At 37.4% G+C, this 25,129-nt stretch overlaps 2 protein-coding genes across 6 annotated transcripts in view; both read right to left on the bottom strand.

Moving 5' to 3' along the window:
* The window catches only part of AOX1 (aldehyde oxidase 1), a 39,818-nt gene extending 33,158 nt beyond the window's left edge, over positions 1–6,660 (bottom strand). The window contains exons 1-7 of one of the 4 annotated variants that reach the window (XM_048309577.1): positions 6,541–6,660; positions 5,549–5,606; positions 4,493–4,589; positions 2,673–2,781; positions 1,998–2,124; positions 1,058–1,119; positions 376–459 (exon numbers count right to left, since the gene is read on the bottom strand). In XM_048309577.1, the coding sequence (XP_048165534.1) occupies positions 376–459; positions 1,058–1,119; positions 1,998–2,124; positions 2,673–2,781; positions 4,493–4,589; positions 5,549–5,606; positions 6,541–6,645 (642 nt within the window). In that variant the 5' untranslated portion in view covers positions 6,646–6,660. The other 3 variants (XM_048309574.1, XM_048309575.1, XM_048309576.1) reach the window with 3 other exon arrangements.
* A 4,090-nt stretch (positions 6,661–10,750) lies between these two features.
* SGO2 (shugoshin 2) lies at positions 10,751–25,117 on the bottom strand. Of its 2 annotated transcripts, XM_048309580.1 has the most exons (10): positions 24,969–25,117; positions 21,791–21,924; positions 19,586–19,750; positions 18,870–19,045; positions 18,426–18,503; positions 17,610–17,692; positions 17,003–17,229; positions 14,603–16,537; positions 12,807–12,951; positions 10,751–11,180 (listed from the first exon to the last, which is right to left on the bottom strand). In XM_048309580.1, the coding sequence occupies exons 3-10, from the start codon at positions 19,728–19,730 to the stop codon at positions 11,075–11,077; spliced, it is 2,895 nt and encodes a 964-aa protein (XP_048165537.1). In that variant the 5' UTR covers positions 19,731–19,750; positions 21,791–21,924; positions 24,969–25,117; the 3' UTR covers positions 10,751–11,074. The 2 variants fall into 2 exon arrangements, with proteins under 2 accessions (XP_048165537.1, XP_048165538.1); XM_048309581.1 differs by lacking the exons at positions 10,751–11,180; positions 21,791–21,924; positions 24,969–25,117 and adding exons at positions 14,474–14,499; positions 20,506–20,906 and having other exon boundaries at positions 12,830–12,951.
* Positions 25,118–25,129: the final 12 nt, after the last annotated feature.

The following is a 25,129-nucleotide window of genomic DNA, read 5'->3' as shown; positions in this document are numbered from 1 at the left end:
TTCAGACTCAAGTCAGCAGTTTTCCTAAGAGATCAGTACTTAGACACTGATCATCGATTTAAGCAAATTTCACATATGCCTGAATGTCTTGCACATTGTAGTTCTCACTGTATGGGTAGATCTGAGACTACTAATATTACTGAACCTGAAGAGCTGTTCAAATCTCAGCTCTGGAGATCCAAACTGCCTTATACCAACTATCTGATAGGCACTGCCTTCTCATAAAAATATACATATAGAATCCTCCAGTTTTCAAAATATTTCCAAATTTCTTGTGAGGAATAATAAAATGTCTTATTTTTCAAATAATATATGCAATATTCATTCTCTAAGTTTTATATTGAAGCAGGGTAGGTAATATACTTAAAACTTTACCTTCTCTTCTTTGTTGTCAAACAAATCACCTTCCTGATCCAAGCAACACTTTCCATTCGCTTTCCTTTGACAACAAATGGATTCCTAAAATAGGAATATCCCATTAGTGAAATACTGCCCAGAATGGCAGTGAGTTAAATCTGATAAGAGTGACTCTGTATTTCAATAAAGTTCTAGATGAAGCTTAAGAACAAGCTGAATTAGAAGGATTAAGTGTTAAAGAAGTGATATTAAAAAAAAAAAAATTAAAACATCAGATGTTGAAATCCTTAATACAAAATAATTCTTACTATGTGGAATTCAGCTGACATTGTGAAAGCAGATGTAGATGGTCTGTATTGCTTCCTCTACCAACTGTTCACTCCCGTTTCTTCTCTGTAGGTTTCTGACACATTGCATTGCATGACAAATTACTAAGAACCTGGACTGAAATTCTGCTTTTATTCATGCCAGTACTAACCCACAGTAAACCACATGGAGTTACTTCAGATTAGTCTTCATAATCCAGGCTAGACACCATGTTCATTTGTGTTAATCAATTTTTGTAATGGGTTAGGCCATTTACTCAGAACTACATCTCTTAACAGAGGGAAGTGATGATCTTAATGAAAATCTTGATGGCTTGTACATGCACATACATTGATAGGCCCAATCTAGTAATCCTATTGCCACTACTTCTTACCTTACAGAAGGTTTTACAGGCATCCAGGATTGGCCTATATCCAGTACAGCGGCACAAGTTCCCTGAAGAAAGGAAATCAGTCAGAAAAGGCTTTGCTCTAAAGCACGTGGCTTTAGAATGTCATGTCTTTATGTGAGTCTTGTGTTTTTGAAGCTCAAGGAGAACTGTTAGCTCTCAGAAACACAAAAAAAGAACAGTGTCACAAGACTTACAACCCCGCAGCTCCTGACAAAAAACATGCTTGTTTCAAGGGGAGTATGAAATACTTTAGATCTGCACTAGAGTGAATGCTGGCTACAGCTCAGTATGCAGGACAATAAGAGATTGTACAATATTCTTCACCCACTCAAGATGTTGTTCTCTTTCCCCCTGACTTTTTTCTAGAGGTGAAAGAAGTTAACATTACACCTCTAAGTTCACCACACAGCAACAGGAAATGTCTTTGGCTCCACTGTGACTCTAGAGCACAACAGATGACAGAAGGCTATTTTACGTACAATAAATGTTCACACTTTCCCTTACTGAAGATAGTCTGCATCTCTCTGCCTTGTCTGTTTTAATCCTACTGCAAAGGGGCTGCCCTGTGAGGCTTATGACATTCCCAGCTCCAGATATAAAGGGACCTTGGAGATGCTCAGATGCAGGTCCTTCTCCAAGAGGACATCATTTTTGCTCATCTGATTTAAAGCACTTCAAAAGACATGTATGGGGATGTTTTGAACACCTGAAAAAATCCACAGCTCCATGTCTCATTTTCCAGGAGAAAAGAATGACAGGGAATACAAAGTCTGCATCCAGCAGCAGAAGCTGAGAAGCACAATTTGTAAGAGTACATCATCCATGCATGCAGGCACGTGTACTCACACAGACAGGCACTCACATACACAAAGCACCTGAAGAAATGCTTCACACCTGCAAACTAACAAGTGGCAATATTTACCAGCCAGAGCTGCAATCATCTGCTCCGAAGTTGGTTCTGGGTAGTTTCTTAGCAAAGTGTATATGGACATCACCATTCCAGGCGTGCAGAAACCGCACTGGGAGCCATGGCACTTGGCAAGTCTTTCCTGAAATGAAATACCACAAACAGCACTCCTTCCAGCACTCACCTCCATTCTAATAAATGCTCTCTTAAATGGGAGATGCCATACAAAAAGTTTGCCTTCATAGTAAATCAGAATTTTGAATAAAACACTTTAAGCAATATCAAATGAGAATAATTATTTTGGGCGTGATGTTCAGGCACATCTTACTAAAGAAGCTAATTAACCTTCAGTGGACTTCTGTCTTTTTGCATTTATACTAAAACATGAGCCAGAGACATTGTCCAAGATATGCCATTAACCCAAACAGAGCAAAGCCTGACTCACTCCAACAATCCTTACATACCAACTACTTGATCAGACTGTCAATATTAAAGTAAGATCCATTATGAGCCATATGTCATCAGCCTTGATTAATCAACCACCAGAAACCAATGTTGTCCTCTGTTGTCATTTAGCAGGGAAAGCAACCATCTTAAGAAATTCCCATGCCCTAAAAGCACTGTCACTAAAGCCATCCCATACAAAAAAGAAATCAGAAATCCTTTTATATGGTGATACTGTACTCTCACCTGAACTGGATGAATCCTGGTTTTTGTACTTCCAACACCTTCCACTGTAGTCACTGCTGCACCATACAAGGAGCAAATGGGAAGCAAACATGCATTGGCTGAATAGTGTCTTTGGAACACAAAGGAAAAAAAAGAACATTAATATTATTTTAATAAACAAGTGTGAATATTATTTTTCAGTCAACCAAGACATAGCTCATACTTACAAAGCAGCCACTATCAACATTTGGAATGAGAAGGGATCACTTTCTAGCTATGTCTCTTGTCCCCGGTATAAAAACATATCTATGAGGACAGTTCCACAGAATTTACATCTTCCTTAATAGTTCAGTCTTTTCTAATTGCCCTCTTGTCTCTCTTGCCCACAAGCAATCTGTCAACTGTATTTTGGAGGAGGAAGGTAGGGAAGGGAAGATTGGTGTAGGAAGGAAGTAAAGAATTATTGCTTCAAGTTTATAATCAAACTTCTGATCCAAATTCTGATGTAAAATAAATATCATACTAAATAGGAACAACACCCCAAAACGAAAATTCTTCAAAGCATTTAATAATTTTTATAAAATTATTTGGTTTTTTTAATAGAGTTGAAATGTTTCTTTTCAAGAGTCCATCTGCTTTAATTTCAGCTCTTTCATTACCTTTAAACATTTTCATTTGTGTTGCATTCCAATGTAATGCAACTGTACAAAAGGACGACTGGAACGCTTTTTCCCCCCACCTAATAAACGCTTCAGTGCACAATGGCATGTAACCACTTAACAATTTGATTGGAGTTTTCTCAACTTAAAAGCAATTTATTCCAATTTTTAGCTTAATGAAACTTGGATTTTGAGTTTCAAAATATTTCTTTTTGTGGGTAGGGTGAAAGGGATGGAGTTCAGTATTAAAGGGCTGGTAAGTCTCAAACTTCTGCCTACCCTACCTTCCCACCAATGATATGACAGTATGCTGGTTTTGGCTGGGATAGAGCTCATTTTCTTCACAGTAGCCAGTGGAAGGCTGTGTTTTGGATTTGTGCTGGAAACTGCTGATAATACAGGGATGTTTAGTTACTGCAGAGAAGGGCTTACACAGCTTACCAAGGAGGAGGCTGAGTGACACAAGAAACTGGGAGGGGACACAGCTGGGACAGCTGACCCAAAATGACCAAAGTCATATTCCATACCATATGGAATCATGTACAGCATATAGAGCCAAGAGAAGAAGAAGAAAGGGTGAAAGGTTTGGAGTGATTGTGTTTGCCTTCCCAAATAACCATTACAGATGATGGTGTCCTGCTGTCCTGGTGGTGGCTGGTCACCTGCCTGACGATGGGAAGTAGTGAGTAAATTACCTACTTTGCTTTGTTTCTACAACCAGCTTTTGCTTTATCTATTAAAACGTCTTTTCTCAAACCATGAGTTTTCTCTTTTGCTCTTCTGTTTCTCTCCCCATCCAGCTAGGGGGAGTGAGCAAGCAGCTACCTGGTCCTCAGTTACCAGCTGGAGTTAAACTACCATACAGAGCTGCAGGGAGGAGCCACATTCCAGTGGTCATGCCAAAGGGTCTTATATTAATGCCTCCTAAAACCTCCTTGCAGGGGCTGTCAGTATATATAAGTAAATCAAGCATTTGAGTATGATAGTTCAGCAAATTTACAATATAGCTGAACCAAAGTAATTTTAATAGCATTCTCTTCTTGGATTACACTGACCCTTCCTCTAGATTCTTTTACTATTACGTACAAGTTCTACAACTCTGTTTTTAAAGTTTCATATCTGGAAATGGTATCTACAATCATAAAATTCTCTGTGGTTTTCAAAATATTCAGTTAAGGATACCGTATCTTCTTGGAAGCTGGCTCATAAGTTGATATCATCACTGTGCAGGCACCACAGCCACCTCCTCCACAGCCATACTTAGTTCCTGTAAGATGGACTGAAAATGCTGTCATTAGGGAAAATAATTACGCAGTTCCATTCTGGTCTTTATTCTGCTCAAAGGCTTGAGACCACCTTTTTTCCTAAACCTCTAAGGAACATAGAATCAGTTTTGTATCATAGCATATGTATCAGACTCCTTTCTATATTTTATTGGAATTTTTTATTGGAACAAAATTTTCAGTGAAAGCAAGATTGAAGCTCAGGAATGACATGACCAAAATCATCTTCTCAACAGAAAACTTGATTATGGCTTATTTTGGAAGAGGAGTAAGTTGGGACAGAAAAGGGAAGTGAAAAATAGTTTTCCAAGCGAAAATATGAAAAGAAGAAATGTGTAATGGGCAAACCAGCTGTATATCTGAAATTCCAGGGGAACACTAAAATCAATATCCCAGTTTCTCCCAGAAGGCCCATTTATAGTCAGGATATTTGCCTTGCATCTCATCTGAAAGATCACACTTCTGAGAGAAGTGCTCATTTCTGTGAATCTGGAACAGAGTTCAACCTGAAGCTGTGAATCAACAACCAGCTAATTTAATGTTCCAAAGCCACCAAAAGGAAGATGCCTTTGTGCTCCTCAAAATTCCATCAGCTTCAGGTTCTCATCACACGATCTCCCCTTTACCAGGAGAGAGACTATTACAGAACTTGGAGACTTCTATTCTGTCAAGCTTTTTGTATACTGACCATGAGGTAGAAGGGGAGGAACACGGACACATACTCATTGTGCCTGATGGCATAACTTTGTGTGTTAAGAAACTAGGCTAAAAGTACAGCAGCTCAGTTGAAGAATATTTGGATTAAGAAAGAGACATCATTTAGTATGGTTGATTTATCTTAAAGGAATCACAACTTCCTTAATCTGGTAATTAAGCCTTGAATTAAAACTTACGGAAATTTTGCTTGAATAAGGCTTTCACGAGTGACTTTAGGGAATAGACAAGAAAAGGATACGCCTCTTTCGCAGATAAGATAAGAGCATTTGTTCAGGATCAGCATTTTTCTCTATTACCTACAGTAAGAAAGTAAAAACAAGCTTTAAGTAAGAAACCAAGGCCTTTCAAAATTCAGGGCACAGGCTACACTCCCACAAAAGCCAGAGGAGAATCCTTCTCTGGCTCCCTCTCATAGAACTACACTAATTGCCAAACACTGCAGGAGAGTTTGGGCTCCTTCTGGAAATCCCTTTTCAGACAGATACGTTTCCAGAAAAGAAGTGTTAGTACTAAAAGTACCTTGCAAGTACTAAAAATAACTGCTGCTCAGTGAAATGTTATACTGAGGGAACTGACCTTCAGCCACATTAGAAAGAAAAATGCAGCAGAACTTTAGAGACAGCATAATGAACTAAGTAATGATTTGCAGATTTTAAAGTCTCCCTGGCACTCTGACATACTGGAATAAACACTGGAGGAACCTGTAAGGCTATCAGCAGTAGCAATTTATTTTCTAGTTTTATTTATAGTAACTTTCATGAGCTGTAAAAAAATGACAACAGAGAGCAACAGAAATACACACATTCTTGATCGAGTACAGTATTTCTTATTCCATCCCTTAGAATCAGCTAGTTCTGTACAGTTGCTTTGGATCAACAACCAGGCCTTGCAATATTATCTTTATGGTCAATAGTCCAAATCTGGGCACCGGAGTCCTGCTTTCAGTTGTGCCTCTGAAAACCTGACACCATCAAAGACGCATCCAAATGAAAAAAGTGGTTTGCTTACCAGCCAAGTTTGATACCCAGCTGAAAGTGTGTTTCACTTTGACTCGTTTTTTCTTCCAAACACAGCAGAACTAGCCAAAATGGGAAGCAACCATGCCTGTTCTTCTGGAGGTTTGTGTGAGGATTCAGTTTCACTCCCATGAATAAGTCTGAGGAAGCCAAATCTGTGCCCTTCACGGTTCCTTCTGGCACAGCAGCCCCTCTTTCTCCGGGCTATACTTACCTTCCTCCCATTCACATAGAAAATGAGCTCCGCAGCCGCCGCGGCCCCTGGCAGAGGCATCGTTCGCAGCCCCAGCACCGGAAGCAGCAGGGAAGCCTTCGTCATGCGGGGCGGGGCCGCGGCGCAGCGGGGCGGGCGGGGAGAGCGGGGCCGCTCGGGGGGGTTCCCGCGCCCCGCCGGCACAACCCGACCCAAGGGGGAACACGGCCATTGATCTCAATAGCTCGATCTGACTACAAATATTTATTTACTGCAGCCTTTTAAAGTGTTAAAAGCCTTTTAAGTGTTCAAAAGCTAAGCCATACCTCACATTTTCTCAAAGGACATAGGTGTTCCTGTTGTCAGGTTCCTATAACAAAATCTTCAAGAGTAATTTTATACTGAAATAAAATCCAGTAATGTAGTGATCATGAGACCAATGGGATTTTTGGTTATATTTGCATTCACAAAATAATCAGCAGTAAGGTCCAGGTATCATAACCATTTGTAAGGGCTACTTGTGCGGGCAAGGGTTTATAGAAACAAATATTTTCCTCTTTCCGTATAATCAAAATATATGGAATTAATTTCCTACAAAATTTCAAAAATCTTTATAGGTGTAAACTATTAAAAGCAAAGAAAAGGAGAAGAAATTAGATTGCGTAAACATGAGAAAAAGCACCTTTGAAACTATAAAAAGAAGTTCAAATTACCTTATCCTCAGCAAAATTATCCTAATTCTTGGTGATGGCTACAAATTTATTTTATGTCAAAAATCAGGAGCTGCTTTTACCTCATTTTCCTGAAAAGAGCTTCTAATATTTCAAATGACCTGGGAAAACAAGTACATTTAGTGAAGGTTCAAAGACAATGCAACATTGTTTATGCTGCTTTTATGTGATCATTTTGTGTAACAATTAAAAGAAATGCAACCTAGTGAAAGGAATGAGAAGGAGGTGTCTTTACAAACAAACTGTGGGCCTGATGGTAGATAAAGCCAGATACTGAGAGGTGAAAGAAGCAATGGGAGGAACCATAAATTCCATAGGAATTCCACTAAATTGACACAGACTGTTACTCACTCAAGACTGTGCTAATCCCTGAATTTAGAGAAAAAGAACAGAGACACAAGGAAAAAATGGGGGGTGGTACACATTAGAAAGGGGGTTTGTATTAAGCGATTCAGGAAGTCTGTACCTCTCAAGTACCTCAGCCAATGGGGAAAGAGAGAGGAAAACGCGGCCAGGAAATTAGGATAAAAAGGAGGCTGCATCCTCCTAACAATTTGAGAGACCCCATGCGAAATGCCCATGACCTCTCCCTTTATTCGAATAAAGCTACAGGACTCCTCTGTCTCCTTTTTGGACATAAACCTCTGGTGTTTGTGGGTTATTTTTTCTGACACTAGGAAATAACAAAGTAAATTTTCTCTGTATTCTATTATTGAACATCAATTTGAGCAACAAGAGAAAGGATGGAGAAAACAAGGAAAGACGGGCAGTAGCAATAATATTATTTTAGAGTTACTTAAAATAACTTCTGTGCATCTTCAGGCCATTTTCTTTATCCTTTTTTACTTTGAAATATATCTATACTACAAGGAATGGAAGAAATGAAGGCATAAAGCCCGAGGCCTTTTACTTTTATTGAAAATTACATGCTTGAATTTGGAACACCCTAGCAGTCTAGCTGGTGACACCTGAGGCTGTGTGGAACAACAGCACCTTCAGTGAAAAAATAATTAAGCCTATCCCCAAAGAGATTGTTTATTTTCAGGGAAGATAAAGCATGTACTTCTGTTTCTAGCTTTCAAACTGCAGGCAGTAGAGAGAAACCATTTAAAAAACCATTGTGTTTTGCTGCTGCAGTGCCAGCACTGGGAACACAAGTTTTAACGGGTATTTCTTTCTAATGACACAGCTGGTGATGTTGATAAATAGTGGAAGCTAGCAAGAACATTTCAATTAAAAATAAAATTAATTAATTACAAACTTGGTAATAAAAACCAAGGAAAAATGCATAATAATTTCTATGTGTAAGTCTTTTTAAAAAATAACACTGAATAAGGATAGAATATATCTTCCCAACCATTTTTGCACCTCTTCATAATTGTCTTGCTAATGGGGTGACATACACAGCATGTTTCAGAAAGAAAAATGTCTGTCTGCTGAAACTTCGCACATAATTTTAACAGCTCTGCTTTGTAATGCAGATCACATTGCCTGGGTTTTTTATTGGAAGAATTTTCATACTGATTGAATACTCTATTTGTACTGCAAGGTTCTATACGAAAACACCTTGCTCTACTTACTGGTGTATATTTACAATCTTTACATGATCTCTGGAACTGGTAACCACAGCTAGACAACTCTCTGTTTAGGGAATAAAGGTTCTCTTTGTACACTTTCTCACCAGTGATATATTCAGCTCTAAATTCATACATGGAATGTCCTACAGGATCTTGAGGAAGCTGCCTTAGGGCTACAGACCATAATAAAATAACCACAGCAGAAAATAGTTGTGGTATTACTTAAGTATTTGTAAATAATACATTTATGCCTCTTAGTGTTTATGGTTATAGTTCAATACTTACATTTAGAATGGACACACCTGAAAGCTACATCCAGGAGTGTATTTTGATATGTATGATTCACTTTTCTGTCAAAATACGCAGCTGAAATTCTGGCAACTCACAGGAGAAGGATGTAGGTTCCTCTTGCTGAACTTCTTGAGATTCCTCTCAGCACGTTTCTCCAGCCTGTCCAGATCCCTCTGAATGGTGACAGAACCATTTTGTATTTCAACCACTCCTTCCAGTTTTGTATCAACTGGAAATTAGTGTAGGGTGCACTGTCTCATACAGGTTGTTAGTGAATGTGTTAAACACTCCTGGCAGCAGTACGAAACCCTAAGGAGCTCTAATGTTTTGCCTCCATCTGGACCATTTGGCACCAATCACAACCCTCCAGGTTTTCAACTCACCTCACTGTGCACTTAACAAAACCATACTTTGTCAGCTTGACTGTGGAATCAGAGACAATGTAAAAAGCCATACTACAACTGAGATAAACATCTACTGCTCTACCCTCACCCACCAAACTAGTTGTAGAAGACTATCAGGTTCATAAAGTCTGATTTCTGTTTGTAAATCAATGCCAGCTACTCCCAACCACCTTCTTGTCTTTAACATGTGTTCAAGGACTATTTTCTCCATCAGCTTCTCAGCTTACAATGGAATTCTACAATGAAGTACAAGCAGCACATTTTTAAGAATGTTTTTAGGAATACATAATAATTTTTAAAGAAGATACTCTATTTTAAGAATATGTTTTTAAAGAATATATTATAAATTTAAGAGTATCAGTTGTACCTCTTAAAAAGAGACATACTGTATCAGACAAAAGGTCAAGCTAACCCAAGAACTGGTCTCAAAGTTTCAATAGGCAATGTCCTTGGAAAATGTATAAAAATTGGTCAAAGGCATAGTAAGGCTTCACCAGAATCATCTTCCAGCCTTCAAAAACTTGCAATTCAAGAACATCTTGTGCCAGAAATGGTGTTTCTGGTAATTCCTCATAGATTTTTCTTCCATTAATGTGACTGATCAGTCTTTAAGCCTGTGTAAACTAGTAACATCTACTGAATATGCATGAAGAACCACCATCTATAACCAAAATAAGTTAATTTATTTCTATCTCATTAAAAATGGCTCTCTGTTGCAAAATTAACCTGATCCTTACCCAGTGTAATGTGCAGAAGTTGTGTATAGTGAGCTACCGCCTGCACCTGGCAGCATCTACAAATCCGATAATGCCAGAAAACTGTCAGCTGACATCACACTATGGAACGCAGAGGGGAAGCAGTACAAAAACTTGAAAGCTGACTGGTATGATGTGATTTTATTACTCGTCACACTGGCACTCTCAGTTGGAAACTCAAGGTGTTGCTTTGTCTGGATCCTATTTACTACTGAATTCCTATTGCAGTGCTTTTTTCCTCCTTGCTGCCTCTGGCACATACCATGGACTTTAGACTTCTCTCCATTATTCCTCAATGATACTTCCTTATTCAAATCTCAATGTGATTCTGTTGAATCCAAAAGTCAACTATCAAAAAAAGAGGGACTATCTCCATCTATTTCAACAAATCCATAAAAATTTGGGATGTGTGTGTCTGTTCCAATCAGTACTGAGAAACAGTTCCACTCAAAATAAATATGAAAAACTCACAGTACAATTCCCATAGCTGGTTTATTTTTATTTCTCGTTAAAACATATGCTTTTCTAACAATTTAAGACGTGCTCCAAACCATTTGAACAGATTATAAATTACTGACCAGAAATGCAAAACACTAGTGAGCCTAACCTGCACATGCCTTCCTCAGTAAAGTATTCTGTGCCCCGTTTATACAGGTTCTTCTCCAGAAAATTTTGCTGTGGAAGACCTTTACTGATCAAAGAACAACAAACACTCTATGTTGCTAAACATTTATATATATACATAAACAATTGTACCCATTTTAGAAGTATTGTTCATAAAGGCAACTCTCTGTTCTTCAATTAAATTTTGATTTGCTTTTAAAACTTCCTTTATTTTTTACTTTGTAGACTGGGGAATGCAGAAATTGTGTATCTGTAAATCGATCCCCACGCCTTAATTTGCTATAAAGGAAAGAAATAAAAGACATCACATATGAATATCATCAAACACCTCTGCAATTATAGTAATGTAACCATAACATCAAATGGTAAATAGTATTAATGAAAGCTTGATACACTAAAGAAATTAAATCTATGGAAAATAAGTATGTCTGAAAAAGCAAGACATAGATAACTACTGCTTTCCAAAATAATACTAGAAATATTAGTCTTTTTATTTGACCTCTATCATATTAGGATGTGATATTCCTATAAAACGAAATTCAAAACTTATTTAAACAAAACACTTAGCAGCACCCATTCAGGACAGTATAATTCTAACTAAAATATAAATAGGAGACAATCATCTAAAATCTTGACTGACTTCAATACATTTTCTGATATTAGTTACCATCTCTCAGAAATACAGAACCTTATCATTTTGGGGTAAAAGAGTGTCAATGTGTTGATATATAATACTAGAGCATTTTAGCATATAAGTCAATTAGTAAAATAAAAGTGTGACTAATCCCTTTCCAATTTTTTTACAAGCTATCTGGCATAAATATTTCTGAATTGCCAGTGGTAAAGTGAAGACACTTCCTACATTAGTTTTAGCTCCTACTTTTCCTCAGTCTCACTGCTTCAATTTTTAGCTTACGTACAGAAGTAAAAAAATATTTTGAGGTTGTATGAGAATAGTGCTCTAATTTTTTTTTTTTTGGTTTGGGCATTTATCTCTTTCTCCTGCCACAGTATTGCCAGAAAAAAAAAGACTCTTTTTATACCTTTGTCATAAAGTAAGTTGTTATAATCCTTTCACTCTCAACACTATTACATGGTAGCCTTGCTACTGTCTTTACCTCATGAATACACATTCTACTAACACACACTCAACACAGTGTAACTGTTCCTTAAATTAATATTATACTTTAAAAAAAATCCAAACCAAACAAAAAAACTCAACCAGCTTTCTGGCAAAAACTCACAGAATATTTTCAGAAGTAATGAAAGGTCCATTTGTATTTAGATCTATTCATGTAACTGCAAATATATTAATTTTCTTAATGGAAATTTGGCTTTAAAACCCTCTTTTAAATTTTAAGTTATTACACAATTTATGTCTTGTCTTTTAATAACCTATAAAATCCTGCACCACTAAATTTGCTAAGAATACTAAGAGGCAAGTTAATAATAAAATATCTAATATAACTAATTATCAAATTAATATATCTTAAATGATTTCTTATATTACATACCGCTAGTTAAAGCAAAAGTACTGAATTATGTAATATTAGTACATAAATTTCCTTTCCATTTGACAAGATTACAAGGACATTATTATGGTATAATTTACCTTTAAGTATAACATTTATATTTATTCATTTCTAAAGGGGTTTATATCATTAAGATTCACTATTATTCTCTATGAGTACAAACTATATTTTAGAATCTGAATACTAGTTTTCTTACTTTGGCACTTGGAAATCCTGCCACACTAACTGTAAAAGCTTTGTATCAACACTAAAGTATCTTTGCAAAAGAGATTTGTGACAGTTCAACTGTTTATTTGGGGGTTTAATAAACAATCTTTACTGGGGTTAGTTACATAAGCAAAAGACAAGAACAAAAGCCCCAATTTTCATCTACCTGTGTAGATTGGGTTCCTTGTAGCAAACAGTGGGTCTGCCTCGTCTCAATGGTGCTGCTGAGTCTTCTAAAGTTTGGTGGGATTTAGGTACAGAAGTGTGAAATTGTATACTAGTATTTGTCAGATCTTGGAAAGCTTTTCTCCCTGTAAATGCAGTAGTTTATATGCCTCATTTTCAATATTTCCTGAATCATTAAGTAAACTTCAATAATTATTTTTAATATGAATTTCTTAATTCAGGTACTTTGGTTACTGCTCCAACACTAAAGATACTCAACACAAAATGGGATAGATGATCAAAGAAAATGCCTCTAGAGCATCATTCATCCTATACAAACTTGGAGCTGTTTGAGCTCTGCCTTGGCTCATGGGACATTTCAGAAAGCCCCGTGAGCATTGCAGTTTGCAGCTGACTGCTCAAGACTCCCTTACTGCATTTATAAAAGTAACACTGCACACCGCTCACAGCCTTGAACGCAGCGGGGGAACACACATGTATGATCTGAAGAGTCAAGCTGTACAAGAGTTCTTTTGTTCTGCATTTTCCAGCTTTATGCCTTCTTTTTAGGCCTATGTGTAAAAAATGAGCATAGCAATCTTTCAATTCAAGATCTGGATTTGGATCTAGGATGAAAACTGCTTTTGGAACCATGCTTAAATGGATGAACATCAAATAATTACCTTGCTTTTTGTCAGCAGTGTTTGATAATGCTGATCACAAGGCCTTACTAATTGACCATTAAAGCTACTAAAATTATGGGATCCTTTTTCCACTTTCCAAAGAAGGAAATGAAGATGACAAGATGCAACTGAAAATTACAAAGACTGATACCTAACACAGTGGTCTCATTCTGCCAGTGTTCCTATTCAGTGCTCATGTAAAATAGGAGATTTTTTTTGGCCATTGTGTCCTAGTAATCAAGGCAGTATTAGCTTAATAGTCTGGGATTCAAACTATTAATTTGAGCTAGGATACTGTTTAGGTGTTGGGGCTTTCTCAGAGACTATGAAATAAACAGGAACTTGTTGAGAACAAGTATGTTTACAAAATAGATCCCCAATGCTATGAAATTTCAAAGCTATGTTCTAAAAGTATATTTAAACTCTTGTATAGCTGTGTTAGTTATATATTCCATTAACTCCATTACATTGCATTATAATAATTGCATTTATTATAGAAGACTCTAAAGCTATCTTCTGGACTACATAAAGTTGAATTATTTTCTTAATGTATCTTACTTAAAAAGAGATTACATCAAACTTTGCACATGGGCAGCTTATAGAAAAGCCTACTCAACATACTTTTTTTAGAAATCAGAATTCCTGTTAATTGCAGTGTTTCTAAAGAAACAAAAATGAAATCTTTAGGTCCAGCAATATTTTCCATTTAAGAAGGGAACAGTGTAGTCCTCTTGTTTTCCTTGTATAAAAGCTCACGCTATTTTATCTTTCAATCCCCAACTTTCTGAATTCCATTACATTCTTCAAAAAAGGAATACATGTTTTAACTAAAATTGCTTCTCAAGAATGTAGACTACTTACATCTGCCCGACTAAGTATCATCTTGAGATATATTGAAAAGTAACATGGATATTAGTTACCACAGTTTAAAAAGATATTGTGACTGATACATGATATGGAAGATTTTGGTGATTTTCATTCTTACCTTTTTGCACTCCGGTTTTATCTGCTCTAAACAAGCAATGAGAGGATAGAATTAAGAGAAGACACGTTACCACTATTTCAGGCACCACCTAATTCAAAATGCCTTGCTTTTTCTAGCCCATACACTTACCAGGACAAGGTGTCAGAGTATTTTTGTTACTCTGTTTATAAATATGATCCATATTTTGTTCTGCTTTTTCAGCATCCAGTGCTTCATTATAATCACTTTGCCCATGGATTTCAGAGCTTTTCAGTACAGAGAAGTTGATGGAAGCATTGTGGTTAACAAGAGCTGGGAGCTCCACACCAGACAGATCTTCCTGGGAAACATTATCAACCTTTAATGGCATATTCTTACAATATTCAACATCAATCACAGGCTTCAACTTACTCACAAAGGAAGTAATTTCATGAGGCACCTCCTGGTCATCCAAAATATTCTGACCCCCCCTTTCTCGTCTGGTCTCAGTAATATCAGAATTAAACCTCTGCTTCTGCTTTACCTGCTGATCAGGAGAACTACTACTGTGGAGGTCTTTACTTGCCACCGCTGAGGAATCTACCTTCTTTAACCTGTTAGCATCATCATCAACTTGTTCTTTAGCTTGTGGTGTATTCAGAGCTGCACCATTCTGAGTAACTAAAGCTACTTGCATTTGCTGAGTTTCAGTTTCTTTCTTTCCAGCCTCTACAGGCAATGAATCCTTATTTTTTAATTCTTCATTTTTACAAACTGAGAACCAGGTAAGATTTTCCTTTGGTATTATGCATGCTTTCCGGCTGGCCTTTGCCAATGTACGTTTTAATCTGCCTGGTGAAAAATGGCTGCTCTTTTGGTCTACTTTCTGACTAACTTTATGAGGGCTGTCATTTTCAGTTTCTCTACCTTGTCTGTAACTACTTTTTTTGTTGTTTTTTCTCTTTATAATATTCTTCTGGTCTTGTTTTATCTTGCTGCTGTCACATTGGTTTATCACTGTTTGAGATTTTTTTGAAATATATTCTCCATACCGGCCATTTTCCTCTCTACAGGATTTTGCTGTGTTTGCTTTGGAAGGGTTTTGAGAAGTTTTCCTGTTTATTGTTGATTTACTATCTTTCTCATTTGTATTTAGAAAGTCCTCCTGGAAAGGCAATACATCAGAAATGTTATCTTGGAATGGTAAATTTTCAGCACAATAAGCTTCTGGTGGGATCTTGTTAACAGATGAGCTTGAGTCTGTTTTTTGTATTCTGCTTTCCACTTCTCCAAACATTTCTGAGAAAGTTCCTTTATTTGTCTCTTGTTTTCTTGGACTCATTACATTAACCTGGTATGTCCTCCTAGCATCTTTAGCTTTACTTGTTTTACTCTGTTTCTCTACAGAATTTCCTGTAGGTAGCTGTTCTGTCTGACTTTGGAAGAGCTGAATTTGTGAATCAGTAGTTTCTGAAGTTTCACTATTGTCAGCCCTAGTGTACCTTTCTTTTTCATGTAAATTTGAATGGACTTCAGTCTTGCTTTTAATTTTTTCTTTATTCTTCTTAGAATATTTTACTTTTCTGAAATTTGCTAATATTTGGTCAGAATTGGCATTACTAATTTTATTTTTGTGAAAATTATAATTGCCTTTTGCTGTAACTGTGAGTAGTTCACTTGCATCACTGGCAGTCAATTCCATCTCAGCATCATATACAGTTTCTTCAGGCTTCATCTTGTCAGTAAAAAGCAGCTTGTTAAAATCTGTCTGACTTTCATTGCTAAATTTAAGAGGTGAAGGAATAATGCGAGACAAGTCACTTGAACCCTCCTGCAAATTTGTATCATTGGCGTTGCTGCTACTGTTGATATCACGATGAGGCAGATTCAATGACCTATGTTTTTTATCAAAATCTTTTATATTAGGTTGAGGTTTTGACTTACAAAGTACTGCATTTTTCTTTCTTTCAGTCCCATGTTCACAGGATGGCAACGAATAACCAGGATATTGTTCTGTGGCCTCCTCAGCCTGTTCTAAGGATTGTGTATTTTTTCCATGAGTCACAAAGGCACTATTGCAACTTAATTCTGCATGCAGTTGAGTTTCTGCAAAGAGAAAAATTTCAGCAGCTTGGGGGAAAAAAGAATAGAATGTAGTTATCTGCATAAAACTACTGAAAGTTGAACAAGAAGTGTGGAAAATTATACACTTTTTTTTTTTTTTAGCTGAATACACACATTCTATGGTTGGTCCTTAAAAATTTAGTAAACTGAAGCTAATTTCATAATTTACTGAAGTTGGGCTTTTGAAGTTGGACATAAATAAAACTATTTTTCTATAACTACTTCAGCTATTATTTGGTTATCTTAGCTATGTAATTTCAGTGAACAACATTCCATAAATGATTGTCAGGACACCTATACTTATGGGTGAACATTTATTTCTCATTAGTTTATTACAGTTTAGGAATCTTACTATACCTTCTCTATTGCACATAATGTAATGAATTAGTAAATACTAATTCTCAGAGAGCTGGAAAAATAAATCACTTATATAGAAATACACCATACCTTTCAAAAATCTATTCTTGTCAACCATTGTTTCTGTTTCAATTAAATTTTGATTATTTGTACCAGAAGGCAAGGATGATGCAAACTTGACTTGATCTGAATGCATTTCCTCTGTCAAATTAGTGGTACACTTATAAGAACTTGATGTTTCACCCTGAGAAGGGCTGCCTTGCTGTTTTGCATTAGCTGTTGCAATGAAAGGAAGCTTTGCTGGCAATTCTACAGATCTGAAAAGAGGAAATTTTACTGTGAAGGTATTTATTATATTTTCTATCATGACATTCAATTGTTTAAAATGTTCCCTTAATAATGTATAATAGCAGAAAACAAGAACTCGAGTATGATATCAGGTTCTGTCTTGGGGGAAATGTGTTTTTGATGATACAGAACCCTGCTTTGGGCTGATGAGATCACATGAAACAATCAGCAAGTTATTCAAATGCAAGTTTTGTCTACCACTCTCTCTATAAATTCCAAGTTGCAAACAAGTAATTTCTGAATTGGACAGGAAATTGTTCTCAAAAATACCTAGGACAATATACAAAGATTAGCTGTAAGAGAAGGCCACAGACACCAACCACCTTTGGCATTTGTTACAACCACCTACCGAGCTGACTGACATGCACTCCTGAACTCATCACCAGTAGGGCTACTTGGGCCAGCTGACAGAGGAAAGGAACTCTGAAGATGCTTTCAAAAGAAGAACAGCAGGGAAGTACAAATAATTAAATATTCTCTTATGTTTTAAGTATTGGAAATATCCACAGGGAAAAGAAAACCCACAAAAAAACAATGGGAAAAAAATACATGCACTGATGGAAGGCACATGATATGCAAACACATACAGTAATTTTAAAGCAAAATATTTTGTAACTAAGTTCATCAAAATCCATAAGCTACTTGGATCCCAAAGGAATATACAAGCTTTCTATATGTAGCTATAACTCATGCAAACTGCATTATACATACAGAAGCACAGAGCAACACTAACCAACAGTTTAGAACAGACAACACAGTATTTGCCTTTTTTTAAAATTAATTGTATTTTTTCCATGACACAAGGACTAAGTTTTCTGGTTAAGTTTCCAGATGTAACATATTTATTGTAGCACAAAGCAAGGGAGGCAGGTAGCTTGCTCACTACATACTGAAGTACTAAGCTTTTCTTTTTAACCACATGATTCTTCTTTCGGACTAACTGATATTTAACTTTTAGATACTTTGGAAACCAGATTAAATCCTAAATTTTCAGTACAGTAAAATTCAATCTATTTTACTATACTGGTTTAACCTGAAGTTTTAAGGAATTGGGGTAAATGTTTTACAACTCAAATATTATTTTAACATTGCACTCAATTTGATGCTTTGAAAATCTTACCTAGGAAGATGAGTTCAATACGGTAAAGCTCAAAAAACATCTTACCTCAGAAGGACTGCTTATTTCTATTGCAGTTAAGAGGTTTTCATTCAAAAATGCATCGATTCCAATAAGAGTTTTATTCTGCATATAATAGAAAAAATGTATTTTAAGTGGCTTCTGCTGTAAGAAGAGACAAGATATAAAAGGTGAATCTATACTGCAATTTTTTTTTAGATTTAATTGAGCACAAACGCTTCTAAATAGCTATAAATATAAAGGTGAACCTGGGACTAAAATAGCTATAGATACACACGCTGATAGACAAAATAGTTCAAAAAAAGCTATGAAAGAAAAATAAAATGTAAATACTATGCTGTCAGGTGTTACAACTTCACAAATCTGAGACGTGTTTTAAACCACCACTTTAAGAAGTAATATTAAGTTTCAAAAAAAGTTAAAAGCTTAGTTTAGCTGGTCTAAGTTTAAATGATATTATTTACAGCATACCAAACAGGTTAGTTTTTGACGAAGTGAGATATTATGAAGCTGGAGTTTTTCTACTTCCTTCTGAAGAAAAATCTTCTCATTCTTTAGCTTGCGAGAATTTTCTTTTTCAACACTCAAAGCCACAGCTAATGCTTTGTTATTTTGTTGTAAAGATACTTTAAACATAGATGAGTTATCTAAAGGAGACAAAATGTTATTTTCAACAGCTTTAATTCCCTGTGTGAACTATCACTGTATGACAACATTTCTGTAGGTTCTGGTGCAACAGCAGCAAAGCCTAACCCTTTCCAATATAAAACTGTTTATGTGGCTGTCATTCTGATGACTACTCTGTCTGTTTCAAGCTTATTTCATGCATAGATTCTGCTCTAGTCTGGATTTTTAAAAATAAGATTATTTTAAGAAGAAAACATTTAAAAATGGATAGTTTCACAAGCAGAAAAATGTTTACAAATTTAAGAAAAAAATATAAATTCTACAAATTAAAACATTCAAAGATTCTGATAATAAATGTGAGTTTTGCCAACATAAAGAAAAAAGCTTTAAATATATGAACATATATCTTCCACTGTCCTAATGAAAACCTACCTACACTTATGTTACAGAACGTTTTTAACAGGCAGAATTTCAGCAAATCATGTTAAATACAATTACTATTCCTTTTGAAGCTGTACATTCTAAGTACAGTACACGGCCTCAATTTTAACAGGACTTACTTATTAATTTAGTTTTGATTTTAGAAGCTAAAGAAGCATTCCATTTTGCAGCTTGTAATGTTCCATCCCTCTTCTTTACATGTCCTCTAGCAGCATTTGAGGTGAACATGGTAGATGATGATTTCACAGTTGTGCCTTTATCCATCCTCAAAATGAACCTGTACACTGTCAAGGGGAACGTCCAAATAAATAAATGATCTTCTTGACACTTGTTAAAATTGAATTTATTATGTCTTATGAGGATTTCTGTGTCTGAAGTTGAAGACATTGCTTTGGTCTTTACCTTTGTTCAGTCAATTAAAACAGATTAATGAATTAACACATTGAGACATTAACACAGAGAGGCAAAATACTTAACTAGTAAACCATGAAACCTGAAAGGATCACAGATTTTTTTAACCTGTCTATTCCAGTTAACTATCCAAGTTTAGACACAAAAGGGGAAAACCCCAAAGTTCTATCACTTCACAATACCACCAGACCAGCTTGCTCTTTGTCAGGACAGATTTAAAGCCGACACATTTAAATAAACCGCATTACAAACGCTGTAAAGTTAACCCGAAAGAGAGAGAGGGAGAGACCGGCCGGCCAGCACCGGTGCGGGAGGGAGGGCGGGCTCCCGGCGAGGCCCCGGCGAGGCCCCGCCCGCCCTCGGAGCCCTCAGAGCCAACGGCCGCGCGCGCGCCGGCGGCCTCGGCGCCGCGAGCCCAGCCCGGGGCCCGAGGGCGCGTGCGGGAGCGCGGGAGCCCGGGAGCGGAGCGCGCCTCACGCTGCCCGGGAGCTGCGCCTTCCGCAGGGAACGCGCACAGCCCCGCCGGGACGGCTCCGTGCAATCCCGGCCCCTGTGGACAGCCACAGCCGCGGGAAAGGCGCTGTAGAGGCCACATACATGCAGAATCTCCCATGTTAAAACAGTTCACCTGTGCTCTTGCATTCGGTCACGGACGTTTCAGAAGTGGGATATGCGTAAATCATTAACGGCTAATTCACGGTTCCGGCTCTTTGGTGACATCTCTGCGTGTTTTAAAAAGGAGTGGGCTGTCTATAACTTCTCAGCTATGTATCTTTGAAAACCATTTTAAATACCAACCATTAATGACATACAAGTAAGTTTAAGAAAAATAGATATTAAGAGTATGAACGCTTAGCATCGATCTCAGTGCCCTGTGAGGAAGGGAGTAGAAAACTCCAGATACTCCACTTAGCTGTCAGAGATTTATAGGAAGAGTTTAAGGTGTTTGGCTTTCAGTTCAAAGATTTCCTTTAGGTTTAAGGGAGAAAAACATGTAATTCCTTCTCAATGGCAAGTTACATTTCTTTCTGGCTGATTTTGAGCTATTACTAATACATGGAATAACAAACAAAATAGACAGGCATCAGGGCAGTTAGGAAGACAACAGTGATAAATTTACAGCCTAGTAGATTATATGCTACCTGCATATCTACAGACTTGCAAGGGCAGGAATTCTCTGACAACAGAATTTGAGCAAGCCCACTTTTAATGTGGTTCAGGTATTATTAGGAGTTTGAGTTGCATGGAAGTGTTTTAGTCTAATTAAATGCTTTTCCCCAAGATCTCTTCTAAGTCCAAAAGCTCTTTAACACTCTCTTCACATACATTCTCTTTCACTGGCAATGTGTGCCCAGTTATACCATTAGCTCACGTGGACATTAATTGCAAAATTTGATCCAGGAATTGGTAATTTTGGAGTAAGCAGAGTTAATGTTTTATTTGAAGATTTACAGAGATGCAGAAGGTTGAAATAAAAAACAGCATCAGTTTCTGTAATGTATTAATTGTCACAAAAACCTTGCCTTGCTGTGTGCTAACATTACAATATGCTATAAAGTAAGTCAAAGGAATCACACATGAAATATCAGTAGCATTATGTGACAATGGATCTTCATGAATGTACTAATTTCACAATCTGCTCTAAAGAGCATCTGGAGAGTCTCTCTCTTCTACCTTTTATAGTGAATGATGTATGACAGAGTTCTCAGTGTGGCCCTGAAGCTGCAAAACCCTATGCTTCTATGCAAAACCCTTAAAATACAGCTTTGATCCAGCACGTCATATATTTTTGGTACATTTTCCCTTACAAGGAAACTTGGAAGTGATTGTAGCCACTATAAACTCTGGCCAAATAAAAGAGCAAATAACCTTACATAACTTTAAAAATAGAAAACCAATCAAATAAAACTTACCTCCTTCTCCTTTCCACAAAGCAGTGTTTTCCTCCAGATACAACAACGTGCTTTCATTTCCTCCAATTCCACAATGGTCTCAAGTCTTGAAGAGGCAATCACTGATTTGCTTCCATTTAGTGTTTATGTCACTACTGCAGGCAATAAATTTAAAACAAAATGAGAAGTATTGCATTTCCACCCATGGTCATACTTTCCTTCACACTTCACTCAGGAACTCCCACACTGTAACACTTCACATGTAAAAATCTGCAGTTAATTGCCAGCTACTCAAAGTGGGGAAGAACTTAAAGCACTGCCAACTTTCACAGCCTATATATCTTAAATGTATATTAAGAGCAGAATTATGGGTTTCAGTCACTTGGGATCATATGACTGGTCTTTAAACTGAATAGAAATGAAAGGTAGTGAGGGAAAAACACACAGACTCTTGTGAAAGCTCTAATCATGTGGGAACTGAATTTGTACCTTACTAGATACCTACATATTCTGTCTGAGAAGAATCTTGGTTGAGGAATTAATCCTGTAGGGCCTAATAAAGTGTGAGCTATGACTAAAGCACTTCTGGTGCGTGGATTATGTAGAACAGCTTCTCCCTCTGTGGATTTTCTGATGTCCAACAGGACCCAAGCTCATGCTACAGCTTTTCCTGAAATTACAGTATTAAGAACCAATCTTCCTCTAATCACAGCCCTTCTTGCACAAGCTTCATGAAAAATCCATTTCTTAATGCCTCTTGCCTCTCTGTCAAATTTGACTGAAATTAGTAAGCTTAAAGGTGAAAAGAAGCATGGAAAGCTGCAGCTTCATTAAGTGAATGTTTTAGAGTGAGAAAGGCTGGAGTTTGCACTTACACTGTAACATTTGACAACAATGGCCACATTTAAGTTGCAATTGCTATGCATGAACAATTCCCAGTGAGTAAGGGAAAACATATCCTTACAAAAGATACAGTTAAACTAGATACCATTATTCCCCGAAAACAATCTGTTATACTTATTTTCACTTGTTTTACAGTAAATCCAACATCCATGAATTATCAGCCTGTATTGCATTCAGTCACATGTAACTTGTGTTAATTCATTAGACATTAAACATCAGAGACCTGGCCTCTGGGTACACTCTTGGCCGAGAACTGTCCAGGGAGCACAGGAGAGCCATGGTGCTTGGCATGCCATTCCCTCTCTTTGCTGCAACTGGAGCATGATTAGATGCCAAGAAAAATGAAACACGTTTACTTTATGGCTTTACTAAATGGCTTGAACTGCCATTCTAATGCAAATTTGCATTAAGATAAAAAGAAGTGAGTTTTAAGTAGTAAGTGATCACTCAAAGTTACACAATTTCAAAGAGAATTTATTATCGCCCTACTAGGACCAGATGATGATTTATGTGATTTATATGGCTCTTGCCTTTAATGTTTTTCACTTGACTGAAGGGAAATCTGAATTAAAAGTTTATTGTCCTAAATATTAACTGAAAACACTGTAGCCTATGAATATTTAGGTATTCTCAAAAATAAAAGTGTAGTAACAGACCAGAATAAAGCAAGCACAAGCTGCTCTGAGTTAGACATTGTTTGATTTGACCCTGTAGAAAGTGAAGTGGTTGAACTTCACTGGCTGAAGTTTTAAATACCTTAAATTGGTGACAAAACACCGCCAAAAGGAAATCATGACTAAAAAATTAGGATGATACAAGATGAAAATCAATAGGAATTGCAGATATAACTGAGTAAACTATTTAAATACAATATAGGCACATTTGTTATATGTGCAGCGTACAGTTAAGTAAGTGGATTTTTACTGGACTTGAGGTAGCAATTAAAATACTGTTGACATTTTAGATATAGTTATCTCATTATATAGTAAATATGATGGATCAAATATTACATATTTTATATAATATATTGCATATTATATATTCTAAACATATAACCAGCTCGTAAAAGAGCTTCCAGAAAGCCTGCAGAAATCCAGAGTTTGGCGCTGTTAACTTTTGCACACAACTCCTAGTTATTTGGCAGTTGTATCCACAAGGATAGTTTCTTACTGTATGTTATGGCAAAAAACCAAACATTGTAAGCAAATAAAGGAGAATTAAGTGGGAACTAGAGATAATGTTGTAATTTTTTTTTTTTTAGAAAATGCAGCTGCATTTTAGAAATATTTTTCATGCACGTAAACTCTGCGTAACGAGGCTGAGACAACAGCATAACGAGAACTTATTTTCTTTACCTTTCTGTTGTTTACACTTGCATTTTGATGACTACACAACTCTATGTCAGACATAAGGAATTTAACAGGACACTTTCTGTATGTCTTTTTGACATGACTAAGGGTGAGGCATCTTGCCTGCATTACAGAACCACAGAATGACAGAATCATCAAGGTTGGAAGAGAACTTCATCTACCAGCACCACCACGTCAGGAGTCAGCTCAAGCTGCTCTCAGATCCAGAGCAGTCCTGCTGAGGACCTGGGGGGAACTGGTGGAGGAGAGGCTGGACATGACCCAGCAATGTGCAGTTGCAGCCCAGAAAGCCAGATGTGTCCTGGGCTGCATCCAAAGCCCTGTGGGCAGCAGAGCAGGGGATTCTGCCCGTCTGCTCTGCAATCCCACCTGGCACACTGCATCCAGCTCTGGGGGCCCCAGCACAGGAAGGACAGGGACCTGGTGGAGTGCATCCAGAGGAGGCCACCAAGTCGAGGGATGGAACACCTCTTCTTTGAGGGAAGGCTGAGAGAATTGGGATTGTTCAGTCTGGAAAAGAGAAGGTTCCAGGGTGACCTAATTGCAGCCTTCCACTACCTTACAGGAACTTATAGGAAAGATGGTCCTAGAGTATTTACAAGAGCATGTAGTGCCAGGACAAGAGGAAATGAGTTCAAATTGAAAGAGAACAGGTTTAGATTAGTTATGAGGGGGGAAAAAAAAAAATCTCTACTGTGGAGGTGGTGAGGCACTGGAACAAGTTGCCCAAAGAAGCTGTGGATGCCCCCTCAGTATTCAAGGCAGGGGGTCGGAAGTAGATGATCTTCAAGGTCCCGTTCCAACCCAAATCATTCTATGATTCTGACTACTGAGACTATAGAAACAGCAACAGACTCAAACCCACTCTGAATAAACCCATACTTGTAAATAAACAAACAAAAATATCAGCGCGGTTTGTGCCTTACAGAGCAGCCGACTGCAGGCGGGTCAGCCACACTTCGGAGGGCGCAGGCACCACAGCCGTGCCTGAGGCAGCCCTTGCGGGCAGCGCCGGGGAGCAGCGGCAGCCGAGCCCCGGGGCCCCTGCGCTCGCCTGGCCCGGGGCAGGGACCTCGGGGTGGGGATG

Source organism: Corvus hawaiiensis, chromosome 7 (genome assembly GCF_020740725.1).
Source record: "Corvus hawaiiensis isolate bCorHaw1 chromosome 7, bCorHaw1.pri.cur, whole genome shotgun sequence".
Taxonomy (NCBI): Eukaryota; Metazoa; Chordata; class Aves; order Passeriformes; family Corvidae; genus Corvus; species Corvus hawaiiensis.
This window is presented reverse-complemented; position numbering and strand designations above follow the sequence as displayed.

Coding starts and splice junctions, on each gene's coding strand:
- SGO2 (XM_048309580.1), bottom strand. CDS start 19,730: ATGGATAAAGGCACAACTGTGAAATCATCATCTACCATGTTCACCTCA. Junction 16,538..17,002: donor CAAGAATAGATTTTTGAAAG/GTATGGTGTATT, acceptor TTCTCTTTGCAG/AAACTCAACTGCATGCAGAA. Junction 12,952..14,602: donor TACTCTGACACCTTGTCCTG/GTAAGTGTATGG, acceptor CTGCATTTACAG/GGAGAAAAGCTTTCCAAGAT.